This window comes from Microtus pennsylvanicus, chromosome 21 (genome assembly GCF_037038515.1).
Source record: "Microtus pennsylvanicus isolate mMicPen1 chromosome 21, mMicPen1.hap1, whole genome shotgun sequence".
NCBI lineage: Eukaryota > Metazoa > Chordata > Mammalia > Rodentia > Cricetidae > Microtus > Microtus pennsylvanicus.
The window spans coordinates 36,534,149-36,558,245 of record NC_134599.1 but is presented as its reverse complement, the minus strand read 5'-3'; the positions used below and the strand labels follow the sequence as shown (position 1 = coordinate 36,558,245).

Genomic DNA, 24,097 nt, shown 5'->3' with positions numbered 1-24,097 from the left:
AAATTTTCTATGACACTTTTGGATTACTGGGCTATGGTTTCTTCCCTTAAAAACTCCTTCTCCCAGTCACTCAGGGTCAAACTCTTCCCCTGCATGGGTTATGAGTCTTGGCCCCAGTGTACTGGTTCCCATCTCATTGATTAAAGCCTCCTGTGATTGCAGCAAAGATGGTCCTTTGTGAGTTACTATGGGGGGTGTCGTGTTATCCCAAGACTTGAGTGAGAGTCTCCCAAGAACTGGGGGTCTTTCAGTAGTAATGCCAAGTATCATATGAATAATGTATTGTGTTTTATCTAAGGTTTAGTTGAACAGTTTATACCTAGGAAATACTAATTTATTACATTATCATATACAGTTTCTATTCAGATTTCTTTTGTTGTTACTCAGCACTATCTAAAGACAAACAATTGGTACCTTCCTGTGATCACTTGTGACTGCTTACCAAGGATGACCACCACCGGGTTTGCTGACTGTTAATATTCCATCATGAAAGAAAGTATCCCCTCCATCTGAGTACACAGCCTCTTTTCCAGTCACCTATATGCAAATCATGCCTAATGACATGTGACCTTCTGGTTTCAGAGATGAACTAGAGTACACAGCCTGGAAAAGACTTGGGAGGATGTACATTCTTTGTATGCACCTATGAGAAAGCCATTTTTAAAAGTGGGGATTTACCTTGAGTGCTATCGGGCTTACTTTCTACGTTCACTGAGAAATGTATTGTAATGGAAAGCATATGTGCGGTGGAAGAGTAGAGAGAAGGTAAGCTCCACATATGCAGCTATGGGAGAGCCATTGTACATACTAGATGGAGACGTGCCTGTTTGGCTGCCTTTTGGGTATCTTAGTTAAAGCTTCTATTGCTGTGAAGAGACACCATGACCACAGCAACACTTATAAAGGAAAACATTTGATTTAGGCAAGCTTACAGTTTCAGAGGATTTAGTCCATTATCAACATGGCAGAAAGCATGGTGGATGCAAGCAGAAATGGTGCTGGAGAAAGAGCTGAGAGATCTCCATCCAGATCAGCAGGCAGCAGAAAGTGACTATGAAATACTTCAACAAGGCCACACCTCCTAATAGTGCCACTCTTCATGAGACTTTCGGGGCCATTTTGATTCAAACAACCACAGAATCAAAACCCTTGTAAGTACCTTTTCAACCACACTCAATAAGAAAATAAAAGGAAGATTTTGGAGCCAAAATATCACACAAATGACCTCTAACTTAATCGGTTATGGAGTGTATCATTTCCAACTGAAATGCTATGATCTCAATCTCTACTTTCTGACATTCTTCTTAACATTTCCATATTCCTGGTCCTATAAGAACAGCCAATTTAGTTCTGTATACTAATTTCTATATTTTTTTCACCACCTAAAATCTAGATATCTTCTACACTGTTTCAAGAGACATCATTCCCAGGTTCTGCCTAGCAACAATATTACTTTTGGTTTTCCATTTTTTTGTCCTAACTTACATTTATGTTGCTCTGATTAAATCCCCTAACCAAAATCAGCTCAGACAATGAGTGGGGTAATTTGACTTCATCATTTTTAGAGCTTAGGATAGGAAATCATGTTAATAGTTGAATGCAAAAATCCATGGACAAAGATTGTTTCCTGGCTTTCTCTCTTGCCCAGTCACTCCTTCATTCATGCTAAGATAGCTCCCTTTTGTAGCCCAAGCCCACTTTCTTAGGGATATTGCCACCCTCATTGGAGGAACTTTCCCACGTCAATCATCAACACAATCTCTCCCAGATACAGCAGTCTGTGTCTTTTATGAACCACGCCACTCTGAACACAGTTGAGCAAATGTCCTTGTGGTAGGATCTTTTGGATATATGTCCAAGAGTGGTATAGCTGGGTCTTGAGGTGAATTGACTCACAACTTCCTGAGGACTGCATGTTGATTTCCACATTGGCTGTACAAGTTTGCACTTGTACATGTCCTTGCCACATATCCTTACCAGCATTAACAGTCCCTTGTATTATGGAGCTTAAGAAATCAACAGGTGTAAGATAAAATCTCAAAGTAGTTTTGATATTCATTTTCCTGATGGCTAAAGATGTTGAACATGTTCACGGTGGGTTTATCATCTTATAGTTCTACCAGCAATGGAAGAGGATTTCAGTCTCTTTACAGCCTCATCAATACTTGTCGTTTCATATATTTATGTGTATGAGTGTTTGCCTGCATTTGCTGCTGTCCTTAAAGGCCAGGGATTGATTGCTGGCCTAGGATGCTGTGTATTTTAGGAAATGTCTGTCCAGGGTGTGTGAGCCAGCCCAATTGTGAAGACCGGAGGACAACTTGCAGGGGTGAGTTCTCTCCTTCCATGTGCATGTGGGTTCCAGGGATGAAACTTGGGGTAGGTATGGCAGCAATCAGCTTTACTTGGTGATCAGGCTTGCTGGCCCTGCAGTATCTTCAGAACTTCCTTGTGGACCTTACTGGGTGTGGGGACTCCAAGGGTGTTCAGTGACCATCCAAATCTGCCTAGCCTCTCCACTCATTGCCCCCCACTGTAGGCGGCATAATAACCAGGCTAGCTTAATATGAAACAGCAAATTTTAATGAACTTACAACACCAGCCATCCAGTGATCAGCAGGAAATACAGACAAAGAGAGCTGTGGGGCTCATGCTCGCCAGATTTATAGGTAACATTAGCCCAAGGCGAACACGCCCCCTAATGGGCTGGGCTTATCCCTACACCCCACCACCAGGAGTGTGGACATTGGTGATGTCTGCTGCCTATGGACCGAAGTACCACTGGCTGCACGAAGGGGTGCCTTGGGCCTCTTCCCAGACTTCCTGGTTCATCAAGGCTGCATCCTTGCTGGCCTGGGAAGAAAGCTCCATGGCCAGACTGAAGATCCTGTGGGCAGAAGAAAGAGAAGGGACAACTTCGCCTCTGGCCAAGAACTCTAAAGGAGATCTTAGAAAAACAAACTTGTTAGAGAAATAGGTTCTCTCCTTCCATACAGATCCTGGGGACTGAACTCAGGACACCAGACTTTCCTTGCTGGCTGATCTCAGGACCCTAATGGTGTCTTTGGAAGTCAACAAGGGTGGCTGCCAACTTGGGGGCAAGTGTGCATGTGTCCATATGGTGCTGCAAACAGAAGCAGGGCCTGTGTATACTGAGTTCCCTCCGTCCCCAGCTCTCCCTCTTTTGAAGGAGACAGCACCTAAGATTCCTAGGCTGACCCTAAACTGATGACCCTCCTGCCTCAGCCCCCAAGCATCTGAGACAGCTGACAGATCTGTGCCCCCAGGCCTAGCAGGAAAGAGCTGTGTGGCGAGCCTTGAATGCATCCTTCATCCTCCTGTTCACCTGGGACCTCAGTGCCCCACACCCTCAACAGTGGGCAAATTTGATGTGAGGAGACCTTGTTGGTGCCAAGCTAGATGTGAGATTCAGCCATTACCACATGGTCAAAGGCCAGGTGTCTGAAGACTTTAAGAGCCCCTAGATGACGGAGGGCATGTGTCCAAGAGTGAATACCAGGTACATCTGTACTGCTCAGATACTGACTGGGAAAACTTGTGGCCATACAGTGGTCACAAGCACAGGGAGACATCCTCAGTCTATGCTCCATATGAGTGATGGCTGACCCATTCTGTAGGCCAGCACTGGGTACGGCGCTTCAGAATCCCTGAGAACTCCTATGGGCATCTCCTTAAATGCATTTTTTTGGAGGTGGCCAAAATGGCCAAGCCTGCCTGATGACCTCAGTCTGATCCCTAGGGCCCACAAAGTGGAAAGAGAGAACAGACCCCAAAGCCGTCCTCTGACCTTTACACTCATGCCTTGGCATGCACATGCCCAAACATAAAAATACGTAAAAAAACAAAAACAAAACCCCAACACGTGTGATGTTCACACCTGCCATTCTAGAACTCTGCAAGCTGAGGTGGGAGGATTTCTGCACGTTCAAAGCCACACTCGGTGTTACAGATTGAGACCTTGTCTTAGAAAACACACAAAACAACAATGTCCCTCAAGAAACCACGAGACTGGCTAGGCAGTGATGGTGTGCAGCTTCACTCCCAGCTCTTGGCAGGCAGAGGCTGGCGAATCTCTGAGTTCGAGACCAGCCTGATCTACAGAGCGAGTTCCAGAGTGAGAAACTCTGTCTAGAAACAAAACAAAACATACAAAAAGAAACCCCCAAACATCCTGCTAAGACTGACTTCTGAATGACGTTTAACATGTGTTGAGCAACTGTCCAGCTCAGAAAAGCTCTCTCTGTCCCCTGCTGACCTGGAGCTGCCCTATCTAGGGCATGAGACTGAGTGTGGGATGCTTTCCTTGCCCGTGGTGACCTCAGGTCTCTACGGTCCCCAGTCCTACTCTGCTGGACTCTGGCACAGTATGAATTGATGGCTTCACTGCACCCAAGGTCCCAGTGTCTCAGAACTCAGAAGTGGGCTAGGAGTGGAACAGTGCTGTAGTAGTGAGGCACTCAATAGCTGAGTCCTCAAAAGCCCAAACAGTCTTCACCTGAGAGAGCAGCTGGGTGGGGTTCCACCTCCAGCAACCCAACTAAAAAGAAAGGGATGATGGAGAGAGGAGGGAAGGGATGGAGGGGAAAGGGGGAGGCCTGACCCACACCTGTAGAGCTCTTGGTCCTTCTTGGTAATCAAGTCCCTGAGTTCCTCCAGCAGGCGTGACACCTGCGCGCTGGTGTCTGGCACCTGCCCGCTGGCGTCCGGGGAGGAGATGCCCAGCTCGCCCAGGAGCTGCAGGGTGGTCTTTAGGGCCGGCTCCAGATCATCTGTGGAGATACAGGCTGTTAGCAGAACTCCGGTGCCCAAAGCAGCAGCTGTTTGAGCTGTGCAGCGTTGGCTCTTCTCTCACACTCAGGGAACAGGGCCAAAGGGAGGGATCTTAGGAGATCTCACTCGTCCCTGGAGTGTGGGTGCCAAGTGCATGCTGGGAAGGCAAACCCAGTGGGGAGCGCACAGGTGCTTCTGTGACTGCTGCCCAGGAGATTCCTGTGGACCAGGGGAGCTGGGGCTTCAGGCTGCAAGCCGCTGCTCTGTTCTCTCACCCTCTGTCCTTCCACTAAGAGCGACAAGCAGGATGCACCTGCCAGATGTGGCTTGGACCTGCACTTCCTGGCCTCCGGATCTAAAGAGCTGAGGTTCTGGTATCTGTAGCAGCTGTGTGTCCCAGGCACAGACCTGCACCACACACAACCCAGCAAGGTCATGAGGGTTAAAGGACCTGTTCCTGCTGTGTCGTGTCCTCACCTCACCGTCAGTGCTGGGGTTTTGCTGGGTACAGACTTGCGAGGGGCAGTTTGCTAGGAGGATCGCTACAGCTTCCAGGTCAACACTATGCTCTTTTATGGAGCCAGGGTCTCACTGTGTTGTACCTCAGGCTGGCCTGGAACTCACAGCCTCCCAAGAGTCAGACAATAAATGTAGGTCACCATACCTTTTTCATTTGTTACGTAGCCCAGGCAGAGTAAACCCTGTGCAGCTAAAAAGTCCTAAGGAGGATGTCTGCTCCAGAGAATCCCTCAAATGACCTCTCAACACCTCCACCCTGTTGGTAGGGCCCAGGGCTCAGGGCCGGTAGATAGGTCACCCTGCTCCCAGAGGTCTCAGGGCCGGTAGATAGGTCACCCTGCCCCCAGAGTCTTCCAGCTGTGAGGTCCAGCGTGGGGTTGGAATCGTGACTCAGCTCCCTGTGTCCTACTTGGTCCACACGGGTTCCAACACCACCCCAGGGTAGAGGCACCTAGAATATGGTGCATGTGAGACTTGAGGCTCCTTCCTGCTGAGGCAATGCCACACAGCAAGGCTGTTCTTACCTAGGAGTTCCTGCCCACTTCCCTGCATGTGGATGCCCTGCACGGGAAGCTCATGTTGTGTGGCGTCCAAGGCTGTGGCCAGTGTCTTGTATTGCTCCTTGAAGCGCTTTACTACAGCCTCGAGAGGGCCCAGCACCTCCATCTGCAGGCAGGAGGGGACACTGTGAGACACACCGCTCACTCGCACAAGAAGGGCCAGCTTCCAGGTAACAGGACCCCCTCTGACCTGCCCTGGATGGGGCCCTGTTGCTACGCTAAGCTCCACGGTGGGACAACATCAATGCTGGCAGGTGCCAAGTATTCTGCAGACTGTGTGGCAGAGACAGGTGTCCCATACAGAGTACTACATTCGTATCAGGAGCCTAAGCAGGGCGGGCAGAATGTAAGTGGTGGCATCCTGATCCTGGCTCCCTCATGCACCCCTAGCCTCAGGAGCATGCTCAAACCCACCTGGGCATCCAGGATGGTAGCCAGCTCCTGATGCTTCTGCTGGAGCAGCAGCTGGCGCCGCAGCTCCAGCACCCGCTGCTGTAGACGCTCCTTCTCATGGCATAAGGCCACCAAGTCCTTCTCAGCCTTCTCCTCCAGCACAGCCAGGTTGTTTTCCATCTGTGGGTCGCAAGACCAACTCAGGTGGGGTGGGGGAGGTGACAGAGGACACACGCTGTTTCGTGAGTCCCAGTTAAGCTCACCTTCACAGACAGCAGGGTCAGCAGTAGTGTCTGCGACTCCATCATGTCCATGGTCTCCTGTAGATCCTGCAAGGGTCTTGCTGTTCAATTCCCAGTAAGCCATGTTGACCTGGCTCTTCCGGGCATGGCAGAACCCCAACCTCTGTGCACTTTATAGGTTCAAATGGTGTCCGCGGGGCTGAGGATGGAGTCAGGTCACACCTTGCCCAGAAGTGTATGGGTGTCTCCCCACTCAGTATATGGGCACACTGACCTGAGCAAGGACCCATGGACACCACAGCCCTAGCCTCCATCCTGGAGGACTGGCTGCCGGGAGTCAGACCTACCCACCGTCTGCTCCCCAGTGCTCACCTGTCTTTTCTGGGGAAGGTGTGTCGTTCCTTTTGGGCCAGTCAAGGGTACATGAGGCCCTGTGTCAAAAAAATGGGATGGTTTGGCTGGCTGAGCCCATAAAGATGCTTCCTTGCCTGGCAAGCCCGATGACGCACTCGATCCCTGAACTCGCAGGAAGCTGGAGGGAGAGAACTCCAGAGTTGTCCTCGGACATCAAATGTGCCAAGGCATCAGGAACAAGAACCAATGACGACAAAATGACAAAAACAAAAACCAACAAACAACATTCCTCAGCTTTGGTACTGCAGACCTCTGGGCCAACTAGATGCTAGCCAGGGGCATCCTGTGCACCAAGGGCCAACCGGCAGCTGTGGTTCATCCATCAGAAGCCAAAATCCAAATAAAATGTCTGCATACACCCTAACCCTAGTCAGTCCCTTTTGGTGAGCACCTGTTTAGGCCAGGCAGGTCCTGACTCCTGACTGGCCCGTCTTCAGGAGGTGCTCACGCCGCACATGAGAACATCCTAGCCAGGCCCATGTGCTGCTCTCATCCCCGCCTGGGAACAGAGAAATTTTTGTTCCTGTGTTTTGAGATAGGGTCTCATGCACACCCTGGTTCAATGGAGCCCACGTGGCCAAGGATGACTTTGAACTTCTGATCTTGCCACCACCTCCCAAGTGTCCAAATGTCAGGCACCCCATTGGTTATAATTTCTGTAGCATCCTAAACTGACAGCAAGTAGCAGCTCCTGGATCCGCAAGTAGTTCCGTGGACATATGGTTGGGCCTCAGACACTCTGCCTATGCTCCCATCACACACTTGAACCACATCCTTTCTGACAGAGACCCTTAATGCTAAGTTTTCCCTCACAACCTGACACAATCTAGGATCACCGGGGAATTGAGGGACTTTTGGATCAGGCTGGACTGTGGACAGTCTGTGATGGGTTGTCCTGATTGCCCTGAGGGAGGCCTGGCAGCTCCTTCCCTGCTGCCAGAGTCCCACCCTTCCAACCCTAGCCAGGACTCACCTTTGACCTTCTGCAATGTGCTGGGCTTTCTTCCCTCTGGTGACTTCCCTCCAGCAGATGCAGAAGCCTGTTATGTAAACAGACAGTCAGAGGTCAGGCCACTTGACCTTTGATGCATTTGCTTAAAGGTCAGACAGAGAAGCAGGAGTTTTGAGACTGCGAACACGGGAGAGTCAAACAGTGGACAGCTACGTTCATCAGACATGGGAATTAACGGCACACGTGCTGGACTGCCATCTCGATGGGTGTGTGTTTGCGTGTGCTGTGGAGGGGCTGGCGACCGACTTCCTATGGCACTCTCAGGATGCGCTGACTTCTACACAGGTTACTCTGGACTTCAGGAGACACTGACTTCTCCCTGGCCTAAGTCTACAAAGCTCACAAACAGCAGCTGCACCACCACCAGCAGTGGATGCCCAGCTGTCAGGTACAAGAAAGGCAAGGAGCACAGTGGGGGTTGTGTCGTGGTTCATTCTCATGCACCACTGGGTCTGGGGACCCTCTGTAGGAAATAAGGAGGCAGCAGGATGGAACAGGAAAACTAAAACCTACTCCTTGTCAAAACTACCCAAGCCTATTCAGACTAGAGCAAAGAAGTTTTCCAAGCCTGAGGGTCACTCTGGGCAACCACCTGCAATGGCCCTAGGTGTCAGGCCAGCAGGCAGCAGACTCCACCCTGCATAGGTGCTGCCAGCCAGGCCCTCAAGGGCACGAAGAGAATCAGCTGTGAAGAACAAAGTGCAAGCTCTGCTTCTCGCCTGCCTGACAGTGGGGCTCTTGACCACCCAGGCCACGATTGCACAGGAACTGCTGTGGCCTTGGCTCCGGAACTCGGGGTCATCGTGCTCTACAACTGCTTGTGCCAGTGCCCTCCCCTCAGAACAATCTGCATAAGGGACCACACACTCACGCAGACCTGGCTACCCCGGGTGGTACAACAGCCAAGGGCTGTGGGGTTTAGGGTCAGATACTGAAGAACCCACAGTGAAGGTAACTGGACTGAGTGTGACCAGAAGCTGAAGAGTTGACTCGCTGGTTAAGAGGAGAACTTGGATTCAACTCCCAGCAGTTGGGCCAGTGTGTAAAGGTGCTTGCCACCAAGATTGCCAAACCAAATTGATGCGCAGGACCCATGTGGTGGAAGGTGAGAATCAATTCCCACAGGTTGTCCTCTGGTAACCATATGTACAGTTGGCCCGAACCCTTCTCTAATGAATAAAAATGTAGTTAAGTTTTTAAAAAGTCACCATGAATCTCATTATTTGTACACTCAATTCCAATTAAAATGTTTCAAAAGCACACCCCTAAGAATTCCAGACTAGCCTTTGTTTACGAGCTACCAAAGCAGCACGGAGATCTGATCTGGGCTCCAGGAGAGCCATCATTGGGGTAAGTGAGTGCAGCAGCAGCCCGGAACAGGGAACTCAGATGTTCCTCATCCCTCCTACACTTCCTGGTCATCCTGCAGGGGCTATACTGCCCAATACCTCCTCTCTCTTTCTATCCCACCCAGCTTGCATCCAGAACCCTCCCCACCCTGTTTGCCTCCCTCCCCTCTTTGGCCACATAACATCTCCCAGCTCAGCCTGTTCGGGTGCTGGGACCGAATCTGAATCGGGAGGGCAACCGGGAGGGCAGCAGTTCCTTTGTTTCAATAGCCTGCCTGCAGCAAGCAAGGTAGGCCCTTTGTTTACGAGCTATCCAAGCAGCACAGAGATCTGATCTAGGCACCAGGAAAGCCATCACTGGGGAGTGACATCAATGGGAAGGTACATCAGTGGGCAAGGAGACCTGATCCTGTAAAAGAAGATCCATAGGGGAGCATTCGGAGGAAGAGATGGGCAGGCACCAATGCAAGAATTCACCCAACAATCTGAAAAACAACATGAAACCACCAGAACCCAGAGACCTCACAACAGGAGGACAGGAACACCTTAATCAAGAAGAAGTAGAAAAAATTGACTTTATGAAAGTGATAGAGGCCCTTAAACAGCATGTAAAAAAAGCCCTTATAGAAATGGATGAGAAGTATAACAGAAAGTTTGAAGAATTGAATAAATCAGTGAATGCTACCCTAGGAAACCAAGGAAAAACAATCAAACAGATAATGGAAACAGTTCAAGACTTGAAAACTAAAATGGAGGCAAAGAAGAAAACACAAACAGAGGGCCAGCTGCACATGGAAAATCTAGGTAAACAAATAGAGACTACAGAAACAAGCATAACCAGCAGAATACAAGAGATAGAAGAAAGAATCTCAGATTCTGAAGATAACATAGAGAAAATAAATGTCCTGATCAAAGAAAACAGCGAGTCCAACAAACTCTCATCACAAAACATTCATGAAATATGGGACACAATAAAAAGACCAAACCTAAGTATAATTGGAGTAGAAGAAGGAGAAGAAGTGCAGCTCAACGGTCCAGAAAATATATTTAATAAAATTAAAGAAGAAAACTTTCCCAACCTAAAGAAAGATGTACCTATGAAGGTTCAAGAAGCATACAGAACACCGAAGAGGCTGGATAAAAAAAAAAAAAAAAACATCCCCTCGCCATATAATAATCAAAACACAAAGCATACAGAATAAAGAAAGAATATTAAGAGCCGCAAAGGAAAAAGGCCAAGTTACTTATAAAGGTAAACCTATCAGACTTACACCTGACTTCTCTATGGAAACCATGAAAGCTAGAAGGTCCTGGATAGATGTACTGCAAAAACTAAGAGACCATGGATGCAAGCCCAGACTACTATACCCAGCCAAGCTTTCGTTCACTATAAATGGAGAAAACAAAATTTTCCAGGATAAAAACAAATTTAAACAATACATAGCCACAAATCCAGCCTTACAGAATGTAATAGAAGAAAAATCACTAACCGAGGAGTCCAACAATGACCACAATAACTCAGACATCTAGAGACCCTTCACCAGCGCAACTCAAAGAAGGGAAACACACAAACTCTACTACTAAAAAAGTGACCGGAGTTAACAACCACTGGTCATTAATATCACTTAATGTCAATGGGTTCAACTCACCTATAAAAAGGCACAGGCTAAGAGATTGGATACGAAAACAGGATCCAACATTCTGCTGTTTACAAGAAACACACCTCAACCACAAAGACAGGCACCTACTCAGAGTAAAGGGCTGGGAAAAGGCTTATCAAGCAAATGGACCTAAGAAACAAGCAGGTGTGGCCATACTAATTTCTAACAAAGTTGACTTCAAACTTAAATCAATCAGAAGAGATGGAGAGGGACATTTTATACTCATAACAGGAACAATTCATCAGGATGAAGTCTCAATCCTGAATATCTATGCCCCTAATATAAAAGCACCCACATACGTAAAAGAAACATTACTAAAACTCAAGGCAGCCATCAAACCGCACACACTAATAGTAGGAGACTTCAACACTCCTCTCTCACCAATGGACAGGTCAATCAGAAAAATTACAGAGAAATAACAGAGAAATTAGAGAATTAATAGAGGTAATGAATCAATTGGACTTAACAGACATCTATAGAATATTCCACCGAAATAGGAAAGAATATAACCTCTTCTCTGCAGCTCATGGAACCTTCTCAAAAATTGACCACATACTCGGTAACAAAGCAAACTTCCACAGTTACAAAAAAATATTAGTAACCACCTGTGTCTTATCAGATCACCATGGATTAAAGTTAGAATTCAACAACAATGCTACCCCCAGAAAGCCTACAAACTCATGGAAACTGAACAGTCAACTACTGAGCCATACCTGGATTAAGGAAGAAAGAAAGAAATTAAAGTCTTCCTGGAATTCAATGAAAATAAACAAACAACATACTCAAACTTATGGGACACTATGAAATCAGTCCTAAGAGGAAAGTTCATCGCACTAAGTGCCCACTTAAAGAAAACAGAGAAAGCACATATTGGAGACTTAACAGCCCACCTGAAAGCTCTAGGAAAAAAAGAAGCAGACTCACCTAGGAGGAGTAGAAGACTGGAAATAATCAAACCGAGGGCTGAAATCAACAAAATAGAAACACAGAAAAAATCCAAAGAATCAATGAAACAAAAAGCTGGTTCCTGGAGAAAATCAACAAGATTGATAAACTCCTATCCAAACTAATCAAACGGCAGAGAGAGAATACGCAAATTAATAAGATCAGAAATGAAAAGGGGGACATAACCACAGACACAGAGGAAATTCAGAGAATCATTAGATCTTACTACAAAAGCCTGTATGCCACAAAATGGGAAAATGCAAAAGAAATGAACACTTTTTTAGATAAATACCATATACCAAAGTTAAACCAGGATCAGGTGAACAATCTAAATAGACCTGTTAGTAGCGAAGAATTAGAAGCTGTTATCAAAAACCTCCCTACCAATAAAAGCCCAGGACCAGATGGTTTCAATGCAGAATTCTACCAGAACTTCCAAGAAAACCTAATACCTGTACTCCTTAATGTATTTCACAACATAGAAACCCAAGAGTCATTACCAAATTCCCTTTATGAAGCTACAGTTACTCTGATACCAAAACCACACAAAGACTCAACCAGGAAAGAGAATTACAGGCCAATCTCACTCATGAACATCGACTCAAAAATCCTTAACAAAATATTGGCAAACCGAATCCAAGAACACATTAGAAAAAATATCCATTATGATCAAGTAGGCTTCATCCCAGAGATGCAGGGCTGGTTCAACATACGAAAATCTATTAATGTAATCCATCATATAAATAAACTGAAAGAAAAAAAAACCATATGATCATTTCATTAGATGCTGAAAAAGCATTTGACAAAATAAAACATCCCTTTATGATAAAAGTATTGGAGAGATTAGGGATACAAGGGTCATACCTATATATAATAAAAGCTATATACAGCAAGCCGACAGCTAACATCAAATTAAATGGAGAGAAACTCAAAGCTATTCCATTAAACTCAGGAACATGACAAAGCTGTCCACTCTCGCCATACCTCTTCAATATAGTGCTTGAAGTTCTAGCAATAGCAATAAGACAACATAATGGGATCAAGGGGATTCGAATTGGAAAGGAAGAAGTTAAACTTTCGTTATTTGCAGATGATATGATAGTGTACATAAGCGACCCCCAAAACTCCACCAAAGAACTTTTACAACTGATAAACACCTTTAGTAATGTGGCAAGATACAAGGGCAACTCCAAAAAATCAGTTGCCCTCTTATACACAAAGGATATGGAAGCAGAGAGGGAAATCAGAGAAGCTTCACCTTTCACAATAGCCACAAACAGCATAAAATATCTTGGGGTAACTCTAACCAAGGAAGTGAAGGATCTATTTGACAAGAACTTTAAGGCATTGAAGAAAGAAATTGAAGAAGATACCAGAAAATGGAAGGACCTCCCTTGCTCTTGGATTGGGAGGATCAACACAGTAAAAATGGCAATTCTACCAACGGCAATTTATAAATTCAATGCAAGGTCCCTTCAAAATTCTTCACAGATCTTGAGAGGACAATAATCAACTTTATATGGAAAAACAAAACACCCAGGATAGCCAAAACAATCCTATACAATAAAGGATCTTCCGGAGGCATTACCATCCCTGACTTCAAACTCTATTACAGAGCTACAGTAACGAAAACAGTGTGGTACTGGCATAAAAACAGAGAAGTCGACCAATGGAATCGTATAGAAGACCCGAATTTTAATCCACAAACCTACGATCACCTCATTTTTGATAAAAGAGCTAAAAGTATACAATGGAAGAAAGAAAGCATCTTCAACTAATGGTGCTGGCACAACTGGATGTCAACCTGTAGAAGAATGAAAATAGACCCATATCTATCACCATGCACAAAACTCAAGTCCAAATGGATTGAAGACCTCAATATCTGTCTGAACACACTGAACCTGAAAGAAGAGAAAGTGGGAAGTACCCTCCAACAGATGGGCACAGAAGATCGCTTCCTATGTGTAACCCCAGCAGCACAGACATTAAGGGCAACATTGAATAAATGGGACCTACTAAAACTGAGAAGCTTCTGTAAAGCAAAGGACACTGTCACTAAGACAAAAAGGCAACCTACTGACCGGGAGAAGATCTTCACCCACCCTGCAACAGACAAAGGTCTGATCTCCAAAAGATATAGAGAACTCAGACTTTAAAATGCTAATTAACCCAATTAAAAAATGGGGCACTGAACTGAACAGAGAATTCTCAACAGAAGAAGTTCAAATGGTCTAAAGACACTTGAGGTCATGCTCAAACTCCCTAGCAATCAGGGAAATGCAAATCAAAACAACTTTGAGATATCATCTTACACCTGTCAGAATGGCTAAAATCAAAAACACCAATGATAGCCTTTGCTGGAGAGGCTGTGGAGGAATGGGTACTCTCCTCCATTGCTGGTGGGAATGCAATCTTGGGCAACCACTTTGGAAATCAGTGTGGCAGTTTCTCAGGAAATTCGCGATCAACCTACCCCTGGACCCAGCAATACCACTCTTGGGATTATACCCAAGAGATGCCCTATAATATGACAAAAGCATTTGTTCAACTATGTTCATAGCAGCATTATTTGTAATACTCAGAACCTGGAAACAGCCTAGATGCCCTTCAATGGAAGAATGGATGAAGAAAGTGTGGAATATACACACATTAGAGTACTACGCAGCGGTAAAAAACAATGACTTCTCGAATTTTGCATGCAAATGGATGGAAATAGAAAACACAATCCTGAGTGAGGTAGCCTAGACCCAAAAAGATGAACATGGGATGTACTCACTCATAATTGGTTTCTAGCAATAAATAGGGGTCACGGAGTCTACAATTGGTGAACCTAAAGAATCTAAATAAGAAGGTGAACCCAAGGAAAATCATATAGTTATCATCTTGGCTATGGGAAGTAGACAAAATTGCTGGGGAGAAAATTGGGATCTTGGGGGTGGGGTGGGATTGGGGTAAGGGATGATGGGCAGAGAAAAGTGAGAAGGGGAGGATGGGGGGAACTTGGGGAAACAGGATTATTAGGATAAAGGAAGGTTAGATAGGGGAGCACGGAAGCACAATTAATAGTTAAGGGAGCCACCTTAGGGTTTGCAAGAGACTTGAACCTACAGTGGCTCCCTGGGGCCCAAGGCAATGTCCCCAGTTAGTTCCATGGGCAGCTGAGGACAGGGAACCTGAAATGACCCTATCCTATAGCAATACTGATGAATATCTTGCATATCACCATAGAACCTTCATCTGGTGATGGATGGAGATAGAGATAGAGACCCACACTGGAGCAGTGGACTGAGCTCCCAAGGTCCCAATGAGGAGCGGAAAAAGGGAGAAGATGAGCAAGGAAGTCAGGACCACGAGGGGTGCACCCACCCACTGAGACAGTGGGGCTGATCTATTGGGAGCTCACCAAGGCCAGCTGGACTGTGACTGAAAAAGCATGGGAAAAAACCGGACTCTGAATATGGTGAACAATGAGGGCTGATGAGAAGCCAAGGACAATGGCACAGGGTTTTGATCCTACTTCATGTTCTGGCTTTGTGGGAGCCTAGCCAGTTTGGATGTTCACCTTCCTAGACATGGACGGAGGGGTGAGGACCTTGGACTTTCCACAGGGCAGGGAACCCTGACTGCTCTTTGGACTGGAGAGGGAGGGGGTGAGGAGTGGGGGGACGGGGAGAAGGGTGGGAGGAGAGGGAGGGAAATAGGAGTCTGCGAGGAGGCGGAAAATTTTTTGTCCTTTTCTCAATAAAAAAAAAAATTCCAGACTAAAAGGGGCACGTGCCGAAGCCAGATGCCACCCTCACACATCATACATGAAAGCCTGTCAGAACCCAAGAAGAATCACAGGGTTCAGGTCTTGAGACCCCCATGCCAGCACGTCCCTGACGCTGACTTGGGAGCCCATGCAGTCAATCCCCAGCAGGTGCTGGGCTCTGGCACATGAAGGCCTGGGCTCCATCAACAGGTCTGTGTACACACCTGATTGCTGTTGGATAATCTTTTTGTATGCTGTAAAGATGTGTCTCTGCCCAAGGCACCTTCTGATTGGTTAAAAAGAACCTGAAAGACCAATAGCTAGGCAGGAGAGAACAGGTGGGGCTTCCAGGAGAGAAGGGAACTCAGGAAGAATCAGAGGCTCTCATAATTAAGCCAGGGAGACACTGAGGGAGTCAGCAGTACAGAGAGGTAAGGAGCCACATGGCAGAATGTAGACTAATATAGACGTGGTAATTTTTTTTAAGACAGATTTTTCTGTGAAACAGTCCTACTGCCCTGGAAATTTTGACCAGGTTGGTCTTGAACTCACAGAGGTCTGTCTGCCTCCTAAATGTTGGGATAAAAGGTGTGTGCCACCACCACCACCCGCCAGAGCTAGTTGGGAACAAGTCTAGACTAAGGTCAAGCTTTCATAATTAATAAGAAGTCTCTGTGCCATCATTTGGGAACTGGCAGTCTAAAGAAGGTCCAACAACAGATGACCAACAATTGCGGTTGGACGTGGTTGCCCTGTCTTTAATTCCAGCCTTCAGGAGGTACAGGGGTGGATCTCTCTATCTCTCTAAGTCCCGGCCATGTAGGAATATGTAGAGAGACACTGTCCATAAAAGAAAAAAGGCAGAAAAATCCATAATGGTCTTTTATTTGGGGGGTGGTGAGATAGGTTTTCTTTTGTATTTTAATAAATAAAGACTGCCTGAAGATCTGAGAGTAAAACAGTCCCACTGGTCAGCCTTACAGACCAGGTTATGGTGTCACACACCTTTAATCCCAGCCCTACAGAGGAAAAAGATGGGGGAGAAGTTCTCAGACATAGTCTCATTCTGAGAAATCTGGAGGCAGGATCGCCATTTCAGACTGAGGGAGAGGCAAGAGCCAGTGGCTGGCTGTTTTGCTTTTTAGACCTTCAGACTGAAACCCAATTTCTGACCCTGAGCGTTTATTAATCATGCTTCAGGGTTTCTCTGTGCAACAACCCTATCTCTCCTGGAACTAGCTCTTGTAGACCATGCTAGCCTTAAACATACAGAGATCCGCCTATGCCTGCCACCACCGCCGGGCTGGAATATTGATTGGTCTTTTGAAAGCAAATTCAGAACTTGTGCTCAATGACACGAGAGCTGCTGCCTGTGGCTGTTGACAACAGGCCACGAAAGCCAACCACTGAAAACCCTGACTCACTAGCGAGAAAATGTCCACGGTAGAACATGTAACAAACAAACCAGCAACAAAATGAGAATTTAACGGCCAACAAGCAGGGCTGTGTGGTGTGTAGTCTGGCAGTCACTTTGCAAGTCTGAAGACCTGAGTTTGAATCCCCAGCATCTACACAGAAACAAATCCACTGTTGGGCCCTAAAGCCCCACCAAGGAGAAGGTCGCCCCAAGAGACATTCACAACTCGGTTGATGCAATAGCAAGAGGAATTTTTATTCTGCCGCGGCAGAGGTCCCCCAGCCTCGAGAGGAGAAGGATGACTGCTTTGTCTATTACAAGCTCTTTTAAAGAAAAAAAAAACACAAAATCAAGGAGGGGGGAGTACAAAATCAAAGGGAAAGCCCAAAAATCATTTGTCTACTATTTTGACTAGTTCATTTAATGGTCAGCTAACTCTACTTAATCAATGTTGTAACAGTTACAAGGAGGAGCCTTGATCAATGTCATAGTTACAAGGAGGAACCTTGATCAATGTTATGACGGTTACAAGGTCGTCTCACCCCAGTTCCAGGGTCCAGGTCTATACAATGGAGATGGAAAGTACTCAAAGCTCTCGTGCACGTGTTGTTGGTTACCAGGGCCCTGGTTCCGAGGAAGGGGGTGCAGTAGTGCTAAGGGGCCTCTAAGTCTTTCACCACAAGAACCTCTCACCCTAGCAAGGGATGAGGAACACAAAAGGATCCCAAGAGCTGGCAGTTCAGTGAAATCCTGTCACAAAAGAAAGATTTCACTCTGGCATCCATCCATGTGTACATGCATGGTTGTACAACCTGCAACACACACACGTACACACACACACACAAAAATAACAAGGACCAATGCAGAGCAATGCCCACCACCAACTGCCTTGGAGACACCTACTGAAGTCACAGAAGTGTGCCTGGGAGAAACGTGAAATGGTGTTCAGGAGGAATGGGAGCACACAGCACAGCCCAAGCACCCCTTATCCACAACTGAAATCTGAAACTCAAGATCATCTGCCCCACACTCAGGGAAAGGGCTGCTCAGCTGGAAGTGGGCTCCACTCAGGACCAGCCCTTCTGAGATCCATTCAGCCTCAGGAGAAAGCGCAGGCTAATGTTACCATGACAACAGACACTCAAGACTCCAGCCAGACCAAGGTCACCTGATGGGGTAGCAGAACCAAAATGCCTTGTATAAACACATGGGGGCACTGTGGCCAAGCCTTCAAGGTGGCAACAGCCACAGGGTGAATGGAAGCAGGGATAAGTAGCTTGGGAAAGCTGTCTGCAGGGTGATGTGAGAATCCCTTCCCTTAAACCAGACTTCCAGTCAGAGCTTCAGGAATCCTGGGAACCCTCACCACACTTCCTGGGGCACAGGCCAGGCAGATGGGAAATTAACCTTCTGATTGTCATAAACCAAGCCTGTGCTCAGCAGTCCTGCCTGGCCGTGACAGACAACCTGGAACTGGATCCTGTGCTCCAGGGATGTGTCACCACAGGGATGAGCCTGCAGCTGACCCCAACATGTTTCCCCCATTCTTGCAATGCAGTGCAGCTTTTGGGGCCTCAGGAAGCCCTGCCAGCCTTGCTTATTGACAGCTGAAAAAGTATCACACAGGAAGATGCAGAAGTGAACGTCACCCCTGCCAGCTGTGCCTGTGGCCCACACCGAGTGCCGCTGCCACTGCCCATCACTCAGGAGCCTCCTGGGTGTGAAGGGATAGTGCTGGAGGACAGATCTGACAGAACAGAGGCCCTCAAAACAGGAGGGGCAGAGGAGGTACATACGACTGATGGACACTGGTGTCACTCTCACCAGAGACTCAGGACTGTGCCCAGAACCTGGAGGCGGCAAAGGCCCCAATGGTGTCTTCCAGGATCGGGCTGCAGCTGCCACGTGCCCTCCACCCATTCCTAGTGGCTCCAAGAGTAAAAGACTCCATTACCTTCTTAGTTTTCTTCTCATATTGCAGGTATCTGGACTCAACCACTCTTCCTCCTGCAGACGACACAGTGTGTAGTAGGAGCTGCGGGCTGCATTCCTGCCACCCAGCTCCCAGCCACCTGGCTAGCTTATGCCCCAAAATAACAACACACAAATTGTATTCATTTAAACACTGCCTGGCCCCTTAGCTCTAGCTTCTTACTGGCTAATTCTTACATCTTGATTACCCATTTCTATTAATGTGTGTAATCCCAAGGTACGCTTACCAGGAAGATTCTAGCCTACATCCATCCTGGGTCAGAGCTTCATCGCGTCTGCCCTGGAGAGGAGCAGCGGCATGGCCTCTAACCTCACTTCCTCTTCCTCCCAGCATTCTGTTCTGTTTACTCCCCCCACCTATGTTGTAACCTATCAGGGCCAAGCAGTTTCTTTATTAATTAACCAACAGTGTTTGTTAGAGAAGAGGAATGCTGCAGCATGAAGACATAGAGCATGAGCAGGACCCCACAGTGGAGAGCCGGGGCCAATGACAGGAAAAGCACCAGCCTTACAGCCCGATGCAGACTGGCTCCTTCAGTCTCCCCAGTATGCACATGGCAGCTACTGCAACTAGTACCTTCACAGGACACTCAGTGTCCATAAGACACTGATGGAACGTCTCTTGTATGTGGGTCCTTGGAATAGGAGCAAGTGCCAAGTAAGTTCAAAGATAGAAACATTCTAGACCGTGAAAGCCAGGGGCCAGTGGGATGGCTCACTGGGTGGAGGGCTTGAAAGCAAGCCTGATGACTTTGGTTCAACTCTCAAGAGCCTTCCTCTGACCTCTATATGTGCACCTTGGTATCCCCCTCACCTTCAGTAAATAAGTGCAATTTTTTTAAAAAAAAAAAAAAAGGAACAGGAGAGATGGCTCAGTGGTTAAGCGCTTGTTGCTCTTGCAGAGGACTGGAGTTAGGGTCCCAGCACCCACCGGGATGCTTGCAACTGTAATATCAGTTCTGGGAGATTCAACACTCTCTCTGGTGTCCAAGAGCATCTACATTCATGTGCACAGCCCCCTCCCACCTACCAAAACACAAAACAACAAATCCCACAGCATTTTGGGTCTATCCCTCTCTGGTGGAGTCCATCTCTGTTTGTGCTTCAGCACAGTAAAGCTGGGCTGCCCACCGTGGTCTTAGTATTCCCACCTTCCTATCTTTAAATCAGAGGGATAGAGATCCACTCCTGTAACCCTAGATGATGTTAACTGTTGTGAGGGAATGGCCGTGCTGGCATGGATTTGGGGGTTCTCGCTGAGATCCCGCAGAGGCTCTGAGAGCATAGGTAATGGACGTAAAAGGCCAAGTCAGACTCTGCCTGGGGCTTGTGCCAGGAAAAAGCTTGGAAAATGCAGCCCAGATGTAGGAATCTGACCCTGGTTCAGTTTAAACGTGTTGAGCCTGCAGCCAGGACAAACAGGCCCACTGGTCTATGTGCCCAGGCCAGCTCTCAGACCCTGCTTGCCAACCATGGAAGACTCCAGATTTCTCATTACAGCTGGTCTGTGGTCGTTTGTACCTTGACCACTCATGTTTCTCAATTAAATGAAGCTAGCAGATTAAAAAGTAACAATAAAGTTAAAGACAGGAGAAGAGCCCACAGCAGCCCAGGGGCAGGGAAGCTGGGGCACACGTGAGCCATGTCAGACTCTGTACCTTTGGGTTGGGGAGGCCTATGTCCATGCTCTGTCCTCACCACCACTCCAGCCTTTATCACGGGTGGACCCTCATGAGACTCACGCACAGATCCAGGCCCCCTTGGCGGTGGCTGGGGCATCTGGCCTGGCCAGTGTTAACAAAACCAGGCAGCATGCAAACATGTCATAGCTTACACACAAAACTGCCAGGCTGGGGCCACTCAGTGGCACGGTGCTCAATTGGCACAGTGAGGGCCCCAATTCTACTTCTGCCATCGCAGTAAACAAACAAACAAAATATCTGCTGAGGATATAGGTCAGTGGTTAGGCGCTTGCCTAGCAAATGTGGGGCCCTGGGCTCCATCCCTAAGACCAAACCCCAAGCCCCAAACCCAACCAGGTCCAGTGATCACTGTCAACCCTGAGGGTCCGAGTTTAGTCCTCTGGACTCCTATGGTGCAATGAGAGAAACAACCACCCAAATTATGCCTAACCCCCATGTGTGTGCCACATGTGCTACCTGCCCACACGAAGTGTAACAAAAAAAAAGGAGCCTATGAGGCTGAGGAGTACTTGCTCTTCCAGCACCCACACCGGGCAGCTCCACAGGTTTCTGAAGGAACTTGGATCTGTGGCCTGTGCACATCTAGAGCTACACTTTCGAGGGACTTCAACTCTCCAAAGGACAACTACAGTCACAGGACACCTCAGGGACAAAGACAACCCCGAGTCCCCAAAGGCATGCCACTGAGCAGTGGAAGTTTCAGACTTGTCTCTGTCTCCCCTGCCCCCAAGAAACCCCTTTCATGAACTAGATGGCACCCTGGAGGTTGAGGCAGGAGGATCAGGAGCTGACCGGCAACCTGGGATCCATGAGACTTTCTCAGAGAACAGTAAGGTTCAGCATGTAAGGCACTTGCTTGCTACCCAGCTTGATTGATGACAAATTGACTCCCACAAGTTCCCTTCTGACTTCTATACTCATGATACAATATGCACACCCCTCCAAAGAGATCAATACACGTGTAATAAAAAAATTGAACAAAAATCGTTGATGAAGACAAAACAAAACACTTTCCTTAAAGCGCTCACCTTGTACTCTTCTTCCTTTTGTCTTGGGGGCACCAGTGGCTGCGGGCTTCCTACAAGAGAGAAGAGAGATGTGCTATTCATCCATCTACAAGATCTGCAGAGGCCAGAGCCACCTTCTGTCAGCTGCAGCGGGGCATGTGAAGATCGTCCCTAGACAAGCTGGAGGTGGAACCCCCACAAGACCAACTTCCTCCTGAAGGCAGTAGAACACTGGCCCATAGGGATCAGAGCTTCCCGACCAGGAAGATCCCTGTCTCATCAGGCTGGTGTGACAACAGCCAGAGAGGTGGGAGGGCTTTGGAAGGGCTGGGGCTGAGGATTTGCAAGCACAGGGGCTGGAGAAGACAGGAGGGAAGAGTCCAATGGTAAGGATGAGATGGCAGGTTGGGGAGAGGAAGGTGACACAGCCTTTCTCTGCAAAGTGTCAGTTTCCTAGGCTCCCCGGTCACTGTCATGACCAGCAACTACTCAACTTTGCTATTCTAGTACCAAAGTTGACAGACACAATGCGTGGGCCATGTGGCAACAAAACTTTGCTGACATAGCACATTTTGGGTCACACATCGCTCATATGTCACCAAATAGTTGTATTCTCTAAATATTTTCATTTTTATTTATTCTGTGTATGTCTGTGAGTGCAGCTGTGTAAGTGCCACCAACTGTGCGTACCGTGGTGCCTCCAGAGAGGTTAGGGGACAATCTCAGCATAGGTCACGTTCCACCTTCTCATCCACGGCTGCGTATACCAGGCTAGCCAGTCCTCACCCCTGCAGACTCTCCTGTTTGGCCTCCCATCTCCCTGTAGGGTGTGCTAGGAGTGCAGGCACTACTGCATCCAGTTTCTACGTGGCTTCTGGGGACCCAAACTCAGGTTGTCAGGCTTGTTCAGTGATAATTAACACACACACACACACAACCAACAGGGTCTCACGCTACAGCCAAGGCTGGCCCAGAACTCATCATCTTCCTACCAGGGCTGGACAGACAGTTCGCAGGATAAAGAGTTTGCTGCTCTTGCAGAGGACTTGAGCTCAGTCCCCAGCAGTCCAGCTCTGGGGGTCTTAAGCCTCTGCTGCTGGCTTCTTCCTGAAGCCTACAGATGGTAGGGGCTTGGCTTTGGGAAGCAGGGCAGGTGCACCTGCTGTGGTCCCTCAGGATGCCCCGGGGTCTGCCCATCAATCACGGAGGCCTCAGCAACATGGCCTTGACCTGACCTGTGCCCATCACTACCCGTGTAAAGAGCTGGAAGTCTGAGGTATAGTGCTGGTCAGGAGGCTCCACCCACCGGCCTCTTCTCTGTAGCACTTCAGCCTTTTAAATCTGATGCAGTATGTGGTGCTCACGTCCTCTGACACACGGGAGGGAAAGGATGACTTTTGTAGTTGGGTCCTGGGAATCCTGAGGCTATGAGGCTTGGTGGCAGCACCTTTACCTGCGAGTAAGGAAGCTGGCCTGGGGCCGCGTGTGGTGGTACAAGTCTATAAGCTGCAGAGGCAGAGGCAGGTGGACCTCATTGGGTCAAGTGTCTAAGTGAGGGGCCTACTTAACTTATCATCTCTCAGCATCCCAAGTGCCTGTCACAGAGCCAGCCTGGCAGGCATACCCTGCCCCTACCCTGAAGTTCCCCAGCTTCTCTTTTCTATATAACTCAGCCATTTTGTCCACTTGGTCTGTATGTTTCTAGTGCTCTCTTTGCTCCCTCTCTCTCTTCTCATGGCCTGGTTCAGGCTGCTGGGCAGGTTCAGTATGGACTCTTCCTGATGCCTCTGGCTGTACTTTCCCTCATATCTACAATAAACCTTCTGCTCAACCATATACGTTGGAGCGGTCATGTTCTCATTTTTCTTTTCTTTTCTTTCTTTACTTCTTTTCTTTCTTTCTTTCTTTCTTTCTTTCTTTCTTTCTTTCTTTCTTTTTGAGACAGGATTTCTCTGTGTAAAAGCCTAGGTGAGAGCTACCTGCCTCTGCCTCCCAAGTGCTGGGATTAAAGGCCTGCAGCACCACTGCTGGGCCACATCCTCATTTTTCATTCAGATCTCTGTGATCTGTGAGCTGGAAGCTCACAGGGTCTCCACAGGGAGTTCTGTGACAGTGTGCTAGTATTCTTTGACTTATTAAAATATTCCTTTTAATCGTCTTACATTCACTAGCATTGGTAAGCTGTAACTAACTGGATAAAATACATGCCTAAATTTAGCTTATATGTCCAGTTTAAATACACCAGGTAATGGTGCCCAATTCTCAAGTGCCTTTACAGATCTGAGAGTATGGCAATTTAACAAAAGTGCTTCTAACACAGACATGCCAGCTCCCATGGCAC

General features: G+C 47.5%; 1 protein-coding gene across 1 annotated transcript; it reads right to left on the bottom strand.

The window, feature by feature from the left end:
* Positions 1-2,561: 2,561 nt before the first annotated feature.
* Positions 2,562-21,823, bottom strand: LOC142839243 (HAUS augmin-like complex subunit 8). Its single transcript, XM_075955230.1, has 9 exons — positions 21,778-21,823; positions 19,009-19,061; positions 7,893-7,959; positions 6,878-6,936; positions 6,527-6,592; positions 6,285-6,443; positions 5,835-5,976; positions 4,628-4,790; positions 2,562-2,887 (listed from the first exon to the last, which is right to left on the bottom strand). The coding sequence occupies exons 5-9, from the start codon at positions 6,575-6,577 to the stop codon at positions 2,764-2,766; spliced, it is 639 nt and encodes a 212-aa protein (XP_075811345.1). The 5' UTR covers positions 6,578-6,592; positions 6,878-6,936; positions 7,893-7,959; positions 19,009-19,061; positions 21,778-21,823; the 3' UTR covers positions 2,562-2,763.
* Between the last annotated feature and the right edge of the window lie 2,274 nt (positions 21,824-24,097).

What these genes read in the sequence shown, in the direction of transcription:
- LOC142839243 (XM_075955230.1), bottom strand. Translation starts at nt 6,577, where the DNA reads ATGGACATGATGGAGTCGCAGACACTACTGCTGACCCTGCTGTCTGTG. An exon ending in TGACCCTGCTGTCTGTGAAG is followed by an intron (nt 6,444 to 6,526) that starts GTGAGCTTAACT and finishes TGCGACCCACAG; the next exon opens with ATGGAAAACAACCTGGCTGT. An exon ending in AAGTGGGCAGGAACTCCTAG is followed by an intron (nt 4,791 to 5,834) that starts GTAAGAACAGCC and finishes GTATCTCCACAG; the next exon opens with ATGATCTGGAGCCGGCCCTA.